This window comes from Semicossyphus pulcher, unplaced genomic scaffold (assembly GCF_022749685.1).
Source record: "Semicossyphus pulcher isolate SPU_LCO1_2020_fin unplaced genomic scaffold, fSemPul1.0.p SCAF_17, whole genome shotgun sequence".
Classification (NCBI taxonomy): domain Eukaryota; kingdom Metazoa; phylum Chordata; class Actinopteri; order Labriformes; family Labridae; genus Semicossyphus; species Semicossyphus pulcher.
This window is the reverse complement of record NW_027211681.1, coordinates 16,715,903-16,737,789: the sequence shown is the minus strand read 5'-3', so window position 1 is coordinate 16,737,789 and position 21,887 is coordinate 16,715,903. Positions and strand designations below refer to the sequence as shown.

General features: G+C 40.0%; 1 protein-coding gene across 1 annotated transcript; it reads left to right on the top strand.

Moving 5' to 3' along the window:
* The first annotated feature begins 1,095 nt into the window (after nucleotides 1-1,095).
* On the top strand, nucleotides 1,096-21,135 carry rnf150a (ring finger protein 150a). Its single transcript, XM_069666590.1, has 7 exons — nucleotides 1,096-1,549; nucleotides 11,757-12,007; nucleotides 13,314-13,385; nucleotides 14,098-14,180; nucleotides 14,299-14,395; nucleotides 14,512-14,719; nucleotides 17,490-21,135. Exons 1-7 carry the CDS (start codon nucleotides 1,096-1,098, stop codon nucleotides 17,606-17,608), a joined length of 1,284 nt encoding a protein of 427 aa, XP_069522691.1. The 3' UTR covers nucleotides 17,609-21,135.
* Nucleotides 21,136-21,887: the final 752 nt, after the last annotated feature.

The following is a 21,887-nucleotide window of genomic DNA, read 5'->3' as shown; positions in this document are numbered from 1 at the left end:
CTGAAAATGTTTCTTACTTATCATTAATTAATAATTCACTTCTGTTTATAGATCCATACTTATATTTATCTTATCTTACACCAGATGTAAGCAAGTTATAGTTATATAGCCTATTCGGTGTATTAATTCACGAATTACTATACACAAAAATAACTTGAGGCACAAGAAGTGAGGCAAGCAGCCTTGCCAAAAACTGTATTATGGTCTTTTTCATGGAGATTTTAGAGCTATTTTACAATATCTCCGATTACTAATGTACCCAGTCTTTACTTGGCTCATTCCAAAATTTGCTGATTTCAAGTGTCTTTCTACAGAAGTGTCTTTGAGGTTATTATGAGATGTTGCAACACATTTTTAATGCATATTTTTTATATGTAAAAGAAAAATAAATTGTAGGATGGAATAGGCTATAAAAGGGAAGACACTTAAGTAGGAGAATTATGCATAATGAAATTTAAAATAGGCCTACATTCTGTTATTGCAGTTTAGAATTTAATTATTAATTCATTATTTAAAATGTAATTAAACGAATTGCATACTTGAATTATTATTTGTATTAATTTAACTTTGATGTATACTTTCACATATTTCCTCTGAAATAGTCTATAGCAACCCCAGGATCCAAAGATCTCGTCTGAATTTAACTAACGAAATGAAAAGTATTTATTTTTTGCTTTTTCTGCACAAATAAATGCATTGTATTGCAATTGGAGGAAACCGTAAAGTTGACATGAATGCTTTGGCTGTGGTTTACACGCGTGCCAGAGGGCGTCAGACACCTTGTCCACGCCCAGATCACGTGCTAATGAGCGGTAAGCCAATCCTGAGCGAGGACGGGAAACAGCTGAGGGTGAACAACAACACATAGCGCCGTCTTTTCCTGCAGGTGGTGGTGTGTGGTGGACTCCTGCACGTAGCTCACAAACTTCCAGGACACCTCCTCTATGGGGGCTGGTGTTTGGCTCCGGCTATAATGCATATTTAAAGCTCTTTTTTAACCAGGCACCTCCTGTAAAAAGAGGGACGTGGCGCGAGCTTTCCTGTGACGACTCTAGGAGCTCCGCAGCTCGTGCTCCATCCCAAACCAACCGCACAATGGCCCCGTCCCTCATCCGAGCTTGCCGCAGTCTGGCTCTCTCGACGTGGCTGCTGTCATTCTGTTTCGTCCACTTGCTGTGTCTGGACTTCACGGTTGCAGAGAAAGAGGAGTGGTACACTGCTTTTGTCAACATAACCTACCTAGACCCCGTCACTTCGGAGGTCAAGACGGAGAAAACCGAGTGCGGGCGCTATGGCGAACACTCCCCCAAGAAAGAAGCCAGAGGTCTGGTCCTGGTGCCGTCCGTGCTGCAGGACAGACAGGCGTGCGACCCCAACGTCAGGTTCCCGCCTGTCTCTCACAACACCGCCTGGGTGGCTTTGGTGGCTGCAGGGAACTGTACATACCGGGAGAAAATCCGTAACGTTGCAAACCACAACGCCTCTGCAGTTGTCATATACAATGTGGGCTCCAGCAGTTCCAACGACACCATAACAATGCCCCATCCAGGTAAGAAACAACCTGTCAACCTGCACGGAAGCCTTTCTACTATATTTCTTGCTGTCCTGTCAAATGATGGAGGCCCGATAGGAGCTTCCTAATGTCACTTAGTTGTTGTTTCATTAGTGTTGGGCACCTCTGGCTGAGATTAATGGTTCTCATTCTCCCTGCTGAAGTCCCAAAGCTTCTCTGGATCTTTGCAATCAGCGAAACAATCAATTAGTATTGTGGTGAAGTAGGAAAGTGCTCTGGCTTTCCAAATACATGGACTAATTATTCGCTGCATGTAGGTGTGGCCTTTTTGATTTAAATTTGGATGCAACTATGACACAGCCTACTACCTAAGCCTACTAAACTGTATTTCATTTAGATTTTTATTTTGTTAGAAAGAAATGAAAATGTAATACCTGACTTTGTGTGCAGATACCAATACAATACAATTTAAGATTAATTTAGAGATTTGAAGATGTTTTTCTGTGTTACATTTTTGTCATTTCACAAAGAGAGCCTGCATTTTTTTTTATTACAACCAAGAATTACCTGACTGAAGAATAAGTTAACCATCTTACAGACCTGAAAACAAGTGCTATCCCAGTTTATGCTACTTTTTGTTACCCCTGAATATTTGGTGGTGCCAATAAACATTGGTCAATGCAAAAAAAATAGAGTATCGGGGTGCCAGTTTAGCTCAGTCTGTAGAGCAGGTGCCCCATATTCAGGCTCGACTCCCATCCTCAGCCCTTTCCTGCGTGCCATCCCCCACTCTCTTCTCCCAATACTTCCTGTCTCTCTTCAGCTGTCCTATCAATAAAGGCTAAAATGGCCCAAAAAAATCATCTTTAAAAAATAAAGTATTGAGGCTTAATACTCCTGTGTACCAGAGGATAAAACTCTGAACACACAACTTCACAATTGCAATGAAATTTCTTCTACTGGGCTTATTTTGCATTCCCAGTGAATAAACTTTTTGCATCATACTGTCTATTTTTTATACTAAATAGTCAACTTCTTGTGGAGAGGAAGAAAAACTGCCAAGGTGATGCACAAAGACATTCCTTTTATCTTTTAAAACAATGCAGATCAATGCACTCACAAATACTGACAGTCAATGTCACTTTTCCAGCACTAAGATCAAAAACAATGTCAAATACTTTTCCTTTCATTTGCAGCATCATGTGTCTAGTTTCCTCTGATGGAATTCACCTGCTGTAACTGTAACTGTGCAGACAGATAAAAAAACATTAGTGCCCCATTAGTGCTTTTGATTTATTACTAATCAATAACTGCCACAAGCTGTTCCAAGGAGAGAGGGGAAAACATTTGTAAAGCACACTCTGCGTGAAACCCAAAGTCTCCCCTTTATGAAGTCATGAATAATGAAACCAACATGTAATCATTCAGTTTAACATTTAGCAGACGAGCGCAGGCTGCAACCTCACAGCTAAATGAGTCCTCAAGACAGAGCTTTTCTCCCCCTTTTGACTTAAGGCACAGTCAGTACGCCGCCAAGGCACACATTTATTTAAGACCTGACATGTGTCAATATACCTTGTATAAGCAACACACCTATGACATAATCCATACAAAATGGCGTGATAACACAGACCGCAGTTTCACCTATAGGGCTTTTTCTTTTCTTTATTTGCCAGAGGCAGAGCAGGCTCATGCATAGATAAGTGGACAAACACTTTGCTGTTTAAATAGCTCCAAGTACCTCTTGTCGATGTGACCTGAGAGAAAGTAAGAGAGGTCACAAACAAAGATGTAGTCATGATTTTCAGGGGTTAATTTTTCATCTTAGGCAAAGAAAACAATTAGGTAAACTACAAAGTAAAGGGGTGATTGCTCCTCTCATGAATTATACAGGCTGTTTCAATAAAAGGAGGACAGTGTACTTGCTCATGACTTCAGGGTGAAATGCTCCTCACTTTTTTTGTCTTCCTTGCTGTTATGGTTTTCCCTGTTACCACAATCCAGACGAGAGAAAATCAAAGATGATAAAAATTCACTCGAGTTTCCAGTGCTGGGTGGACAGTTTTTCACCCTAAAATTTGCCACTCAGGTTACATACAGGTGGCCTAACTTATTTGTAAGTGGGTGCATTAACAACAAAGAGGTTTAAACAGCAATTTTTGTACTAACATTACATGGTCAAAATATGGGATACAACCCCTCTTCTGGAACCAAACTTACACCCTTATGACTGTGAGATGTTAAGAATGTCAGCTATCCTATTGATCATCTTGGGGGGAATTTGTATTGTTTTGTTTCAATAATCCTTACAATCCTAGTTTATCAGGTTTTTCTTTATATACTCACTTCATCATCACACATAGCTGCTGACGCAGGGGCTCAGATGCCAGCTGTGCTTTATAAAGTGTTTCTTTCTTCTCATACTAACGCTCTGCTCGCCTGTGGTTCTTTAATATTTTGTTGTATTTCCCAACAGAGCAGGCTATCATGAATAGAGTACCTTTGTTCTGTATACTTTAGTAATGGCTCTACATTTGTTGTGGAGTTGGAATACACCATTTTCTTCAACCTTTCTAAGCAGTTAATTATATTCATTTTTAGTATTAGAATTTAACTCTTGGTTTTAACCCTCGACTCTGTCCTAAGCTGACTTCAAGACTGCGAACGGCAGCTGGCAGAGCCTTGTTTTCCACTTGACTTGTATTTCCATTGGAAATAGGCTCGCAGCATGATGCTAGTTTTCATAAAGGCACGGCTGAGCAGATCACTACACCTGTGCTAGACAACTGCACAATTCACGAAGGTTGTCTGACAAAGGGTCCATACAGAAACAGATGTTCAAACAAAAAGCATTCAACACCTGACAGCGTAATGGTCATTTGACTGTGAGTCAAACCAAAAGATCCTTTTTATTCAGAAAAGCCAAAGACACCCGCCAGTATGCACAGATTATCTAAAAACAATGCAAATCCTCCTAAGCTTTTACTCAAATTTAGACTTGTTTTGTTGGATCGCATACATTGGAAAGCTACTTGCATGTTCAAGCAACAATGTCCCTCTCTTTACACAGTTTAGCTGGTGATCAAAGTGGATGATTTAGCAGCTGAAGACCCAAATATTTACCCAGTCTTGCCTTTATCAGGTGACCAGACACACAATTTCTAATCAATGCTTACATTACAATTCAAATGTGTGAAAAAACTGTTTGTCATCCTTGTGCTGGAGAGCTTTGTGCCTCCTCAGTGTGGCAAAAAAATCAAGCAATATAGGTTTTTATTTTAAGATTATTTTGTGGGCAATTTTGCATTTGTTTGCCAGGACAGTGTATGGAGTTGGAAATGTGGGGATGACATGCGGCTAAAGGCCGAGGGTCGGGGTGAAACCCGGGGCCACCGCGTCGAGGACCGAGCCTCTGCACTTGGGGCGTGCGCCTTAACCTCTGAGCTAAACTGGTGCCCCAGCATTATAGGTTTAAATGCAGTTTGCTACTAATACATCTGTAATTTACTTAAGTGATTCCTTTAGTAAAGTAGAGTAAAACGTATTGTTTCCGAGGGGAACATTGTCTTTGGTTTGCTTCATGCAACAGTCTGTCGCTTCACATAAAAAACATCACAAAACACGTAAAGGAGTTTGACATAAAGCTAGACAGTTGCTTCACATTAACGATCATAAACACATACAAGAGGTTATTCCCTTTACATTTGACTTTGACAATATGGCCACCCAAAAGAATTAGAGAATAAGAAGTGCTAAGGTTTAAAGTACTTGTGTTTTTATTGCACATGTGGTCCCTTACACTAAGGATTAGCATCACCGTTCAGCAGATTGATGGTGGCTGAACAAACGACTGGGGAACTGAGGTTCATGTTCAGAGAAGAAGGGCTGTGGTTGTTTAGTTTTTTACAGTTTTTTAACTTTTAAAGACATATTTTCATTGTCTTATTGCTGTTTTTAACTAAGCAAAGAGTCAACCAGCCTGTCGCTTTCTGGTGTCTACTGTCAGTATTTGACCATTAAACATCCTCTGTCCTTCTTGGAGTAGCAAACAAACGCTCCAGTGCACATCACTGGGTTATCTGCAGCAAACCATAAAGACACCAGGCTATTCTAAAGACTTGATGCTTTGAGCTGTGACATAAAAGGAAAACACCTAAAGAGAAGACATTGCAGCCAGGAGAGGTGTGATGGCAAAGCCGGTAGAGATGAGGATGATAAAAATGTATGTGAGGCAGCACTTCCCTGTCCAGAGCAAACACGGCTAGGCTGTAAAATCATCTGTCGCCAGAGCCAGAAACCTCTCACGGCCAGACTAAAGTATATAAGGCTGAGTGTTGTCAAAGTCATGTTCAACCTCGGACCATAAAGCCAGGTCTGTGTCACTGTGTTTATCTACTCTGTAAAGGTTTTCCTGTCAAGCTCCACTGAACCTTATCGCTGACTGCACTTCTATATTTAACAACATTTCATCTCCCAGATGAGTTGTAAAACATGCTTCTTTGGTGTCTTGCTGGGGGTTAGATGAGAACACTGAAACCACTGATACCTAATTTCTGTAGGGTAATATGTTGCTGAAGCTAACTGCAGATTAGTTTATTCCAAATGGGGCAAGAGCTAGCTCGTTCAGGGTTAAGAAAACATTAATACCACCACATCTTGTTTGTTTAATCTGTACAAAAACCGAATCGTAAAAGTGACTTTTAGCTGTGAAATGGGAGGCTATGTTAAATATTTTTCCTTTGCCTCAGAGCTTAACTTCATGGAGTCTCTGCTGTTTGCTGGGCAACAGTTTAGCCCCAATAATCTGGGAGGTAAAACCAAACAATTGTGTCAATGAAATTATGTTTTAGTAAGGATAAAACAAACCAAATCTAAACAGTTGTCCATGGGACAGAATCAGGCTAGCTTTCCCCTTGTTACCAGTCATTTTAGCCAAGGTATGCTAATTGAAGCCTGGTCTCAGCTACATGTTTACCACACAGATACAAGACTGTCGTCGACCTTAACATGGAACACATCAGTTAATTAGCACTAAGTTACTAGAGCCCCTTTTTCCCACTGGTCAAAAGACCCACTAACATCCGGCTTTTTTGTGTAGTGGGAAAGGCTATTCAGACCCGGGTCAAATGACTCTGCAGTAGACCCGGGTAATTATCGGCTGGGCTCCGATCGGCATCGATGGGAACACAAAACCCGGGTCGACACGCTAATCTCCGCCCCCTTTCCGGCGCGATGCTATGCTCTGCCAGTAACTACAAATTCCGCCCGTCTCTGTCCGAGCAGCGTTGAAACAGCATTCCGAATGTGTCAGTGGCGAGTTTGATAAATAGGCTGAATGAGTAATAGATACAATAAAGACATCTTCACTGTTTACTAACCCTGTTTCCTGTTTCTGGCGTGTTTGTGACGTCAGACGGTGACGCAGCAGAAAAGAGACCGACAGGAGTATACTCCACTGGCAATGGCAACGGAGACAATCAGCATTTATTAGCGGGTCTGAAAAACCTCTCCTGTCAATGTGCTGAGTTTGGTGGGAAAGGGGTATAAGCTAGTCTGATGACAAAGAACCAGGCTAACTGTTTCCACATGCTTTCAGTGTTTTAAGATAAGCTAGCATCAGCTGTATTTAGTGTATACATATAAGAAAAATGTATTCTGATTCTGAAGTGTAGTCGAACTTGACTCTTGGCGATAAAAGTGCACAAGCGCATCTCCCAAAATGTCAAACTTTCTCTTACATGCATACTTTGTGTAACTGTCAGGTTAAGGTTAGCGTAAGGAAGTTAAACAAGCTAATTCTGTGGCAATCTGTGTTTCAGGTTTATCCACTCTGCAGCACACCAAAGCTCTGCTAATGAAATGAAATCCCATCACTAAACAGACTGGTGTCCACTAAATTCACCCATTCACCAGGCCGTATATCCTGTTTGCTTCCACATTGTGGCCAAATGGGTCTCAAATAACAGCTCTTTTCACAAGTTCAGCCTCAGTCTCAGACCTCCTGTTATAGAAGGAGCTATTTTTGTCTGCTCAGACTGCGTCACAGTGAACAGAAGAAGGAGATAAGAGTCGAGGCTTAGGGAAATCTTACATGCCTTGTTTATGTTCTTCCGCATTTCTGTTGGCTGTTATGCCATACAAGGCCGTTTGTTAAAGTCTACAGAGTCTGGAAGCAACAGGTTTATTCTTGAAATCATTTGCTTTTTGAGTTGAGATCAGGTTTGTCTTGTGTTTACAAAGGCTTTTGTTACATCCCAGTGATTTTCCCTTACACACCATATGGTCAGGCTTAATAAAGCCCGGTCAGTGTGTGTGTGTCTTACAGGTTACACATGTTAGGGAGATTTGCAATACATTAAAGATTTGTGCATTTAAGTTGTCATGACTCCTGAAAAATCAACACAGCTATTATATCCCCTAAACTATTTAGTCTATTAACTTTAGAAACTCTGACAATCCTAACCTTGTTTAAGTTTGTATGTAAGTGAGAGAAACATTGGCAGAAACTTCAATGAAGAAGTGTGACAGCTCTTGGCCTGTGTTCAGCCGCGCGGTGCCATCTGTTTGCTGTCCAAACACAAGCTTTTGTTTCCTCTCTGTCATTGTTTGTAGCAGCGTTTGCTTTAGAAGCTCCAACCGACATAAACTCATTTTGAGGGAGCAGCCGCTGTAATGCAAGGATAAACCTCAGTGCTAAGAGTGGGAATACTGCCAGCTGGATGACTGTTTGGCTGTGGTGGGTGGGTGAGATGGCTGTATTTGCAGATGCTACACACAATTTGCTTTGTACGTATTTCTACCTAACTATAAAAACTTGAAAATGCAGCGCTTGCTCAAATATTTTTTGCTTTATTGTAACGTTATCCTGAAAAACAGCTACAGGTACATTTCTAGGTTCTAGTTCTCCAAAGACTTTTGGGCCAAGACACTCATAGATGCCTGTGCTTATTCTTCCACATTTCTGAAACCGTTTCAAAACATGATTTTATTCTGATTTGTCCGAGCTGGACATTTAAAATGCAGCAGCTGTGCAGATTTTACAACAAACCTGTTACATAAAGGGATTTACGAGCTTGACAGAGTAATGCACTTCAGCTTTTACCCTGAAAATGTAGCGTATCAGTTTGATTCAAAGCCTTCAACTCCTCTGGAAAACAAAAACATCTATTCTGTCAGTCTTATTTGGGCTTTGTCAGAATAATCCTAGAATATATTTTGAAATATCTGGGTGCAGATCTCTGTGCATCGCTAAAGGCTTTGTCGCAGCACTGTGTATTTGGCAGGTGCTCTTGGTGATGGCAGGTTGAATAAAGCCTCTGTTTCTGGTGACTGATAGAGGGAGAGAAGCACCACAGGGAGCCGGTGGGACTCCATGCAGTCACAAACAGGCAACAGAAGGAATATGATGTAAGAGTTTGTCAGGCTGCTGATGCACTTCCTGGAATCAACGTACAGCTGTACACATGAGAGAGTGGATACTTGTTATTTTCAGCTTTCTGGCCCATATGTCATTCCTTTATTACAGGCACCTTTAAATAAACTATGCAGAATGACGCAGATGGATGCTGGAAACAGGTACCGATGTCAATATTTGAGAGTTAGAAATCTGGTGACATCATATCAACTGATATTTGTTGTAATGCAACTTCTTTGAACCCTCCTGCATGTCATGTTTATCCTAACTGCAAACTGTAAAGAAGAGCCTGTTTTCGGTCAGCCGATTTTATCTGCCGATATTCGCACATTGCATATATATCGGTATCTGTGATTACATCTCCCATGATGCTCCGATATTAATATATGAATTCTTGCAGAATACAAATCAAAGATTGCCTGGAGAAGTGTAAGGCAATGTCATTATAACGGAGGGTGCTGTACTCATACGTCAACACGTGGGCCAGAGCCACAGCTCTTCATATAAAAGACAGCTGGAGTCAAGAAATGTAACAGCCACCTCACTCGTGGTTACAACAATAAACCAGCACAAAAATAACAGTTATCAACATATACCATATGCAGAACTTGTGTTCTGAACAGACACATTACAAACACTAACAATCATTTGCATTTTGGGACATGAAAGGGCAAACTTAACAACTTAACAAACTACTCAGTCAGCGCACGGCAGCAGGCATGATGGCAAATGAGGACTGTCCCTATCCTGACAGTGTGCATCTGTTTGAAAAAAAAAAAAAATATATATATATATATATATATGTATATGTATCAGCCAATAATAATTTTTGGACAATCAGCCGTCTCCATAAAGGGCTGTCAGCTCTGGAACACATTACCAACAGACATCAAATGAATCCCTGATGTAAAATCTTTCACATCAAAGGTTAAATGCTGGTTCAAAGCAAACCAGGGCTGTACTCATTTTTAGCTTATTGTACTTTAGATTACTTATTTATTATTGTATAGTATTTGTGTGTTGTTATAGTATAGCATATATTTTTAACTGTACTTTCAAATCTGTAGTTCTATGTTGTTGTTGTTTTTTTATGATACGGACTGCAAGAGTTGAAAATTAGCGAAAGCTATAAACTCTCTGTGCAACACATCAGTCTCGTGCTGCGTACTGGAACTATGTTAAATTGCATCGTCCCTACTCAAATGAAATAAATTCAAATTCAGCTGATATAAGGTGGACCAGTGTCTTGGCTCAGTAATGCAACTTAAGACAACACATGCAAATAGATGCAAGACAGGCAAATTAAGCCAAACAATTTGCCTGCACATACACAACATTTAGAAAAAACTATTCTGCAATTTAGTAGCTGCAGGAACCAAGTGTCAAAAAATGTAAACTTGGCTCAGACACGTTTGTTATCACACCAAACAAATACATTTGAGCTCTTTTTCCAGCACTGCTGAAGGACAGTCAACTTCATAAATTCATGAGGCACATTGAAAGAACGTGTCTTGGCGAGTTCACTTTTCAGCTTCACAGGGAAACTTCTGTTGTCACCTGTGCTACATGCAGCGTTGTAACCTGAATATCTTTAAGTTGTGGACTTTCGCTTGGACAAAACAAGACAGTTGAATGCTTGTCGTTGGGCTTTGGGAAACTGTGATGAACATGTGTTCCTTCTTTGTGACCATACTGGCAAATATAGAAAAATATTAATTTAATAAGCACAAAATTGACAGTAGGAAAATCCATAATAGTCTCAGTTAACATTGTGTCACTGTGAAAATTCTTAGTCATAAAAAGTAGAGAAATCGCTCATGCAATGGCATTTCTGTTGAGAGCTTGATGTCTGTAGCTTTAGAGGCAGCTGCAGCTTATCTTTGACCTCAGGACACTGAACTGTTGAGAGGAATTAGCTGAGAGGATGAGAAGGAGCACAGTCTTAGCTAATGCTAACGCTAGGAGCAAGTCTTTTTCTATCATGGAAACCCCCTTTGCATAAACTCAGTTTTTTCCTTGACGTCTTTCACGTTCGAAGATGCTCAGTGACGCTAAATCACGAAAGCCTTCATGGTGCACGACGTGCAGAGGAACAGGAGGTGTCCTGCAGCAGCCTCTGACATGAAGAGTGAGGCTTTAGTGGCTCTGTCCTGTCTAATCTCCCAGCAGGTTTCCAGCAGTTCCTCTATTTCACACCTGCTACCTTTTTAAAGCCTAATTCATTATACATGCCAGTGATCGATGTTGAAAGCCTGGCAACTTACTGTTCATAAAGCTAATAGATTTTTACAATTCTATAATTATTAAGGAACCATTTCTTTATGTTGTAGGGACATTCTGGCATTAGTGTGGTAAGGATGTTGCAAGTTTTAGTTATGTTTGATGCCCTATAGATTTGTGTTGTGGTTGTTTTTATTGGGATTGATTGATTGCCTTTCTCCAGTTTTGCCTAATTACAAAAAAAGCAAGAAAAAATTCTCTATTTGTTTTAACCTTTTGACATTACAACATTTGCAACTTTCTATTATTTTCATTATTGATTAATGTACTTTTTTGCCTAAAAAATATACCTGTTTTAATTTCACAAAGTAGTCTTCAAATGTCTTGTTTTTTCCGATTAAATGTACCAAACACATCATTATCACTGCAGCTGTACGCATCATGTATTTAAATTAAGCTGTTTTGTTTAATTCTGTAAATGTAAATCTGTAAATCTCAATCTCAATAAATGCTATTTCATAGCTTTCTTACAGTTTAATGCTGAGTTTAAATACTATATTTCTTTGCTATACTTTTATTTACTTCAACTGTTGTGTTGTGTGCATGCAGGTACAGGCGATTTGGTAGCCATCATGATCCCAGAGCCTAAAGGTCGTGAGATTGTGGCCTTGCTGGAGCAGCACATCATAGTCACGTTGCACATAACCATAGGCACCCGCAACCTGCAGAAGTACGTGAGCAGAACGTCGGTGGTGTTTGTCTCCATCTCCTTCATCGTTCTCATGATCATCTCTCTCGCCTGGCTCGTCTTCTACTACATCCAGAGGTTCCGCTACGCTAACGCACGAGACCGCAACCAGGTATGCCACTGTCTATAACTCTATGAGCTGGTGTATTTATACTGACACTGCTGTAAGCTGTGATCTCACTCGTGCATTTTTCCATCTGGTTTCTCTGTGAGGCTGTGCGGAGAGGCCAGAATTAGCCTGACAGCTGGCCGAAACAGAGTCGTGGCAAACCAGTGAACCATCAACCCACTCAGCTCTGTGGCCCTTTGAACCAACTGAGCAAATACTCTCTATTGCCATCTCTTTATTCTGAATGGCCGCCTCTGACGCTCTTGTGACGTCTGTGATAACAGCTCACTGTCTTGACTGTTATGATAGCAGCCAGTGCCATGACAACCACTGTTTGCGTTTTCAATTTGAATTATGTTGATTTATGTTGTACAAAGATGTCAGCCACATCGAACAAACCTGTTTTCAGTTTATTATGCAGGCAGCCCAGTAAGGTGAAGAGATGAAGCAAGAAGGTGTGTTTGATAACTGCTGCAAAACTCAACCTAAATCTGTGTAGGTCTCAGTCATCCAGGAATCATCATAAGTTACACATTTTGCCAACTGTCAGTTGTAAATCTGCCGCCATTTATTTTTACTTGTGTAATAATTTGCCAAAATTTGCTCTTAATATAAGAAACTGGAAAATATTTCTTTAAGGATTTAAGTTTCTTAAAGTGTTCAAAGCCCTAAAAACAGACTTGAAAGACTTATCACTTTAATACATTTAACCTGAATTCATCAGAAAACACTTGTCCAATAAATGACTTTCCAAGTAAGAGAGTTACAAGACACAGTGTTAAAGAGACACTTTGTCAGTTTGCAGCAAATCAATTCTCAAACCTTGTTGTTTCCATAGCAACCAGCTCCCTTTACACCCTCCTGTCATCCCAGCAGGATTTTAAATTCCATTTAGAGTTGGAGTTGCGTACTTTGTGTAATGACTGTGACTTTAAATTTCCCGTTTTATTAAAACTAACTGGTGTTCAATTGGCCCCTGGATCTATTTTGAGACATTGGTTTCTTGTCGTTGCGGCTGACTGGCTTTCCAACAGTGATGGCGTTTTATAATCTGTTCCATTTGCTTAACACACAGCAGACAGTGTTGGCTCTGTTCTGTTCATATACAGTAAAACAAATGTTAACAAACTAATTAGAAGAGTCCCCAGCCTGCATATTGAGGTAAATTCACCTGAACATGTAGGCTTGTGATTTACTCTAGCAAAGCAGATTTTTCTTTATATTTAAAGACCAAAAAATACTTGCCACTTGTCAACCATTATTAAAAACCCAAAGGCTGTGTCATTAATATAGTTTGTTATGTCTGCAGAGGCGTTTGGGAGATGCTGCCAAAAAGGCAATCAGTAAGCTGCAAGTCCGCACCATTAAGAAAGGAGACAAGGTAAGTGATGTTCCTCACACTGCAAAAATACATTAAACTTTAAACCAGTGGTTCTCAACTGGTCTAGCCGCAGGACCCACCACCACTTCCTTAATGACGAATCATGACTCAAAATCTCTAACCACTTTAATTTATTTCATTAAAATCTGTGCAGTTTGGACCTGAGACGGAAGAAACATGACAAACACAACAGTATAATAGTCAACCAAAATGACAAGCAGGCTGCAGAATTCCCCCTACATTTCATTCAATTAGCAGCCTTTTTTCCACAGAAATAAACTGAAGAAATGCAACATGAGTCCAACTACTGTAGGGCTCATCGAGTTTCAAGAATGTAAATGTAGCTGATATTGCCCAATTAGTTGATAAATGGTGTGCGAATAAACTACACTACTGCTGCACGCATGTCATAGGAAACACATGTCCTTCAAAATAAAAGGGCAGCAAAGAATTTTTTATTTCAAGCACACATCCGTGACCCACTGAAAACACCTCCGCGAGCCACTTTTGGGTCCTAACCCACCAGTTGAGAACCATCTCTTTTAAACATGTTTTGCTCTACATTGAGTACATTAATGACTTTAAAAATGAGTTAACTCTTATGTGAAGCGTACTGTACTCCCTTGTTTGTTATAAAGCAATATTTGAGAATTCATTGGTTCGTCAATTTGCATTTAAAATATTTCCGTCTGTTCTTTGTTGTGCGTTTAAGGAGACTGAGTCGGAGTTTGACAACTGTGCAGTTTGCATCGAAGGCTATAAGCCCAATGATGTTGTAAGGATATTACCATGCAGGTAAGGTTTGTTTGCTTTGTTGTAACTAAAAAACTAACAGCACCAACAAAGCTACCAATCTGCACAGTTCAATATTTAATCATTTGTTTTTAAATGTTTTTTGTGTGTGTGTGGTCAGACATGTCTTTCATAAGCACTGTGTAGATCCGTGGCTACAAGACCACCGGACGTGTCCCATGTGTAAAATGAACATCCTCAAAGCCTTGGGAATCCCAGTAAGTGACTGCATTAATTTATTATATCAGGACTAATCTCCCCCTAAAGTAAAGAAACATAAAAATAATGAATACTTGTGCATTGCCTCTATAAAGACTTGTTTTTCATGTTTCAGCTCAACGCAGACTGTTCGGACGAGGTCCCTCCAGACTATGAGACATCTGTCGGGGGTCAACCCACCAACGCCATAAGTGGAGCGAGTGAAGTCACCATTAACGAGAGCTCGGTGGTTCAGGATCCAGCCGGGAGAGCGATAGGCCTACAGCAGCTCCACCCAGAGACAGCCCCTCAGGCAGGGGAGGAGAGCTACGTCATCGCCAGCAGTAAGCACAGGCATTTTTAATATAGAGTATATTCAGTCAGTAAAATGGGGTTTTTTTGCAGCACAGCCACAGTATTTATCTCTGTCTTTCTTTCAGTGAAGCCACACCCTTTGGCCTGATTTGCGTGAAAAAAGTTTGAGACATTACAAAATATTACAAAAAAGGTTTTTTTTGTCTCCCAGAGGAAAACAGCTTTCTAACAATGTTCTGGATTTATACCCCTTATGTTGAACTGTTTATTGCTGAGGCCCAAACCAGGCCAACAGCCACCTGGTGGTTGTTCCCCAATTCAGATCCTCCTGGGCAATACGTGATGGTAAGAATAGTGTTCCCTTTCCAGGATGTCACAGCCTAACCCATATACACAGAAACAGTGTAAGGTTATAGCATGTTGTACATTTAAGCACCTTTTTCAAACACCTTTAGGCTGTTATTGTAACAAACAGCTGTTAAACATCTGCAAGCTATCAGCACATCAACATGTGAGCGCATGCACATGCTCAGACACGTGTAAGGGTTTTAAAAGGCTTTAAAAGTGCCTGGAAGGAGGAGTAAACAGGTTTTTATATTGTATTTATTACTTAAATTGTTATATTTAAATAGTATAAAAGAATAATTGGGGGAAAATAAGATAGGAAGATAAAGCTCTCAAGATAATCAGTAAATCAATGACACAACAAATTCAGCAGGCCATTAATGGATGTTGCAGGTCTGCTGTGGAAATTTTACAAATTGCCTCTGGTGTATCCAGCTTGATGTAATTACTCTTCTCGGTGGTTTTTATTGTTGTTCCCGCTGTTTTTTGACCACTCAGAGGTCTGGTTACTGTCAGCACAGGGTTTATAATTAAACTTTTATTTGAAGAACTGGAGGAGCAGGGCGGAACGGTGCAGAGAAGATGAAGTGTCTGAGTAACCTGTGCCAAACTCCTGCTTCTGCGCACGTCAGACTGGCTCCTACACTCTCTGCTGCCGGGCACAAACAGTATCTGCAGAAACAGGGACAGTATGAAGAGACTCATGACAACCAATAGTGATGGACTAACAGTTGGAAGTGTCTTATACTTGTTTATAATAGCATTATAATCTCATTCATTGAGTCTTACCTATTATGCCATTGTTAAGTGGCCTTTACTACTACTAATGAGATTAATACATATTTTATTATGGAGTAATTAGCAATTAACTATTCACTTCCTAACAGTTAATCATGCTTTTTTGCAGCTACTGCATCTAAAGCGAGAACAGTGCCTTATTTTAGGTTAATAAACCCTTTATTATGCACTTATATAGTCTTATTTACATATATTTAATGTTAATAAGCATCTTATAGGGACTTATAAGGTTCTTGTTACCTATTAACTAATGCTTATTACAAGGGCCTTAATATAAAGCGTTACCAAGACTTTCTTTATAATATTGTTTAACCGTGTATTTATAAGTCATATTACTTATTAATTCTAAAGTATGTGTAAAAAAAAAACAACAACAATATAAAGAAACCTGAAATTTAAATCTGAGACAACCCAAATGAAGGCATGACAGACAAAAACTGTTGGCAGAAATAAGTTATATTAATTGATTGTATGACATACTAAATGTTGATGGATAAGTTTTTATATAGTAATAAGTAGAGCAGGAACAATCAGACCATTATTTGATATGTTGTTACTGTTTCATTTGCAGCTCCAGCTTCCCAAATGTCAATATTTACTACTTTTCTGTCTTATATTAAAGTAAACTGAATATCTTCTAGAATTTGGACTGTTTATTAATGGGGAAAAAATATTTGAATACATTTCTTTGGAGTCTGGGAAATTTAATTGTCCTTTTTTGACCATTTTTCATTCTAAAGAGAAAAATGGTTAATTGATTAACTGAGAAATAGCTGCTATTTGCATCCATAGTAGTACGTTTAAGCTCCAGCATCATGTGAATGTGGGCCTCCATACTGCCTCAAAGCACAGGAATTGATTTTTTTCATGTGTTAGCACTACCTTGAGGCAAAAATATAAGTCAAGAAGTTATTCAGCTAAATAGTGAAAATGAATAATATTGTAATTTTTTTAAATCATCGTCACTGTGATGTAATACTTTCAAATTGGTCCTTAAGTGACTCCAAAGAAGCTGCTAACACAAAGACGTATGTGTACTTTTGTGTTCTTGACAAGCAGCAGATTAACTTGCCACAAGCAGGTATTCTCCTCAGGACTAATTAGGATGTAAATCAGATGCAATTTGTCGTATGTCACGCCACTATTGAGCTAACGGATGTCACTGACAGGCGGTTAGCATGAGATGAACAAGCCGATCTGTCAGGATTTCTGCTGCTGTGGGTTGGCAGTGATGGATGGCTGAGTGGGTTGCGTCTTTAGCATGAATAATGAGCGCTGTCGTTAATGGTTCTGCAGCTATCATTCTTGCCATAGTCAGCTGTTTACCGTAGCCGTAGTGCAAAAAAACTACTCTACACTACTCCACATGGTAATGTTGCTCCTTAATTGCTGGATAAATGCTGGATACAAGCAAATGTTAGCTAATACGTTGACAATATAAACTCAAAAGGTGATGATATGCTGTGCCCATGACTTCTTTCTTCAGCCCCCATATGGCCAAAATATATCAACTATTGCAAGGTCAGGTTACAATGATGTTAAATCTAAGAAATCAACCTTTTTTCAATGGACTTGACTAGATTCAATCCCTGCACAGAAACACTGGTTTAACTGCAACCCTCAGTGACTTAACTACCTCCCTCTCTCCCACCTCAGGCGAGCACCAGCCTCCGATCAGCAGTGATTCAGACACTTCCATCATCACCGGCGTAGAGGTAGGCATGTCTGAAGTAGATCTGTCCATGGAGCAGGAGTGTCGGGGAGCTAAATCCTGAGCCAATGGAAGCTGGGAGAAAGGCATGAATCACCAAGAAAGTGAGGATGAGAGCAGGCCAAGTGGGTCCCGAAAGAAATGCCACGTGATTGGCCTCCACTGGAGGAAAGTGACTTCTCCGAAGATGGACAGACGAGCAATAGAACATAGCAGCACAAAAACACCCAGTTCAGTCTTTACTTCATCTGTGGACATTTTGCTTGCTCGTTTTTCTAGCAGTTTCACCTCACCATTTTGTTGGTTTGACTGCCATGGTGACCTCACAGCCAATCACAGCTCTCACATTGCGGCGGCCCCCGTTTCTGTCAAACCTTTAATACACATACAATAACCGCTGAGATGTTTCAGCCCTTCACAGTACTGAGAAGGCAGAATTGGTCTCTCCTCACTCTGGCTACCTAAAAATGCTGCTGGACACAATGTTAGCACACGAGCAGCAGGGCCTCTTTAACGCCAGATTGCAGCTTTAATTTAAAAAAAACCACGTGCGGTATGTTTGATTTCTTGGTGTGAGATCACTGCCAAAATATTGTATAAGTAAGTTTTACTGATGTGATGGTTACACAGCACGTATAAAGCCTATATCAGCTCTTTCTAAAACAGTTGGTGTGAAGTCCCACCAGCAATTTTCAACTTCAGACTTACTATAGCATGAATACTTGAAGCATAGGCCTTTAAGTTCATGTGGTCATGTGACATTATGGAGTCGGAATATGTATGCACACGTTATGCTGTAATTTCTAAATGTCTCTGTTTCTCTTACTGTTTTGTGAGAACCATGTTTCTAACTACAATTTTACCAACTGAATATTGCTGTTGAGAGGAAATAACCACACACACACACACACACGGTAGATATTTCTGTCCTCACATTTGACAATCATAGCTTGCCACAAGCAGTTTGAAGTGATGTCACCCACTGCCCTACTGAAACTGCTGCTGATGTACAAGTTATCACCACTCAACACGTTGGTAGTCACACCTCTCTGCCTGTCAGGAAGGAGACGTTTATATCAATGTTCACACTGAGGCTAAATACAGCTGGCAGTAGCAGCCAGATTCTGGCGGTGTGCACACACTGTACACACACTGCACTTGTCAAGCCAGCCAATATAAATATGTCAACAAGTCTTTGTGCCAAGATTATCAGTAGTATTATAAACATGGTTGTTGTTTTTCATGTACACTGATTCCCTTGGCTGTCAAACTTACTGTAATGATGCTGAATCTGTCATCATATCAAACTGAAGAAACAACTTGAGGACATAAAACTGAATGGGGATTGTCTTGTTGGAGGGGGACACGGTTTTTAATTGATGAATTTGATGCCCCAAGCATGGGATCTCTTTATGGCATGAAGCGCTTATCGCATGATAATGTTTACAGGTATAATTGAGAAGTTTTGTTTGGATACATCCACATTAAGCCGGCTTATTTGAAAAAGACACGCATTCAGTCTAGTATTCTCTCAGTTAGCAGTTTTCTCAACAATCTCCACACAAAAACACACACCGACCAATAGGAAACAGGCGTCAGTTTTAGTTCTTTGTCCTCAGTCAGAAACAACAAAACTGCCTCACAGTCAAGAACACTTAAATTACTTAGATGACCAGTTTCACAGTTAGTTAAACCCCATTTTCATGAGCAGCAAGTTCCAAAACTATCCATACATCACCTTCTCAGGACCAAACAGCAGGCGGACACAGTTAGCAACTATCTTACAGACTTTGTGCAACATTTAATAGTGAAAGATATGTTTTTCCTAGGTAGTGGTAGGGACCAAAAAAGAGTTTAAAGAGATGGAATATTGACTTACATTCACCAAGTAGCCAGAAGCACAACTAAAAAGAAGAATGGTAATGTTGCTGAATGTGCTGTATATGAATGAAAGTACAATGCTGTGTTTACAACTTGTTTCAGTCAACACCACCTTTCCCACAAAAAATAGCACGTTGACCCGCTAATAAATGCCGATTGTCTCTTTTCCAGATGTCAGTGGAGTACACTCCTGTCGGTCAGTTTTCTGCTGCGTTACCATCTGACGTCACAAACACGCTGGAAACCGGGGGCGAACAACAAACTTCCCCTCAGATCAGAAGCAGCTTTCTCACCTCGCTGTCTTGCCAGTGTTGCTGCATGTTACATGAAACAAAGGACAAATTCACCGTTGAATGTTGTTCTTCTGTATTTACACAACAGTGGCCGGAACTTCAATGCGCGTCATAGCATCGCGCCGGAAAGGGGGCGGAGATTAGCGAGTCGATCCGGGTTTTGTGTTCCCATCATTGCCGATCGGTGCCGAGGCGATGATTACCCGGGTCTACTGCAGAGTCATTTGACCCGGGTCTGAATGCCGATTTTAACCTTTCCTACGAGGCAAAATAGCCGGGTGCTAGCGGGTTTTTACCAGTGGGAAAGGGGCTCAAGTGACCTCAAAACTCAGTTATTGCAGGGTCAAAGGTGACAGCGAATACCTTCTCACTTAACCTCCCGAATCCACATTAAAGGATGTGATAGGTTAACTTAAAGAGGCTGGTTTTTCAGTTTTATCCACTCTGAAAATCTTTGCTGAAAAGCACCTGTTCAACTATTTTTAAATATAAATTAAAGGGAGCAGCACTTTCTGTTCGCTAAACCTGAAATGAAAAAGACAAGCATAAGAAAAGTTATCGCATGTTTTACAGTGTAAATTGAACTTTGAAATTCTAACATGTAGTTCATCATTATCAAACTACAACTCTGTTTTTTAGTGATTGAAACTTTAGCGTGATGTGGATTTAGGGTAAGAAATAAAAATATGTTTTTTCAATTCAGCTGGCTTAGTGTGGATGTAGTCTCAGACTCCAGTGATGATGCTGACTGTTAATTTTAGTTCTCTTACAGTTTGAAGTCAAATAATTTTATCTTAGGTCTGTTGTGGTCCTTGTCAGTCACCTCCTCCTTTATTACCTTTTCTGTAATTTTGTATTGAACAAGACTCAGTGGGATCCAAAACTCAACTGGATCTGTTTCCTCTCACATTCCTGTTGACTTGCACACTGATGAAGCACAGACCCACAGACTCTGTCCTTGGAGCCAGTGGAATTTAACTTGGGTTCTCATTTCCAGTCATTGTTTCCATTATGTCCTGCCGCCACCTGTGACTCCATTATATAACACACACATGTGCACACTCCCCTGTTTGAGTCAATCATTGAAGGATCATCAAATGTAGGGGTAAATGTTTCAAGTAGTTGGCTGTAGCGATTTGGATCCCATAGCTAAAACTTTATTTACTAATACGAGTCGCTAAAGTAAGAAGTAATATTTTCTGACAGTGGTGTTTCACTGTGAAATACTACCTGCAGACAGTTTTCACATTACCTCACTTTATATTAGCACATTTTTACATGTGACCCACCATTTCATCATGACAGAATGAGAGATAACATTGGGCAACACTTATGAATGTACATACTCGTACGCTATCATGGCTTGCTGGACCTTTAGCTATCAGTATTTTCTTTTGTGGAAAGAAAAGAGGATGATCGTCGTCTAATCGGACAGCCTAATCTGGACCTTTAAGCCTTCTGTATGTTACACCATCTTACTTGAATAACGAGCTAGCATGATACATAACAAAACCACCAAAAAACATCATTTTGTACTCTCCTCGCCTTGCTTCCTTGTTCCTGTTGGGCCACGCTTTCATTCCACCTTTTCACATCTCCACACAGATAAACAGATCATTTGATTTCAGCGGAAACATCTTCATGTAGTGTTGGATAAAGACCTTCTTTCTAGAGAGCAATTTAAAAATGATATGACTAAGCTACGGTGACATCTCTCAGATTTTAGGTCTTTCTTAAAGGGAAAATTCAAAGGAATTTGAAGACACAAAAACCTTGTACTTAAGTAATATCATTATTGTCCCTTATTGTAACCATACAATTGTGAAACACATTTTTTTTTAAGTGTTTTCACAAGTTTTCTAGAACGAATTCGAATAGAACCATTACTAAAAGAAAAGCTTAGTTTAAACGTACGTTTTTGCTGACTTTATTATTTATTCATTTGACTGATGTATTTATTTATTTTATTTCTGATCAACACAAAGAAACATTTGGCTAAATGAGCCACAGTCCCTGGCAAGATGTTAATGAGGCATAAACACCGTGTGTTAAATATTCACCAAAGAGTACTGTTCACAACCACCAACAAATTATATAACAACTTAGCACATGGGAGTTAGCTATGCTCCATAATAAATAGCTAAGAAACTTGGAAGGGCAGCTGATGCC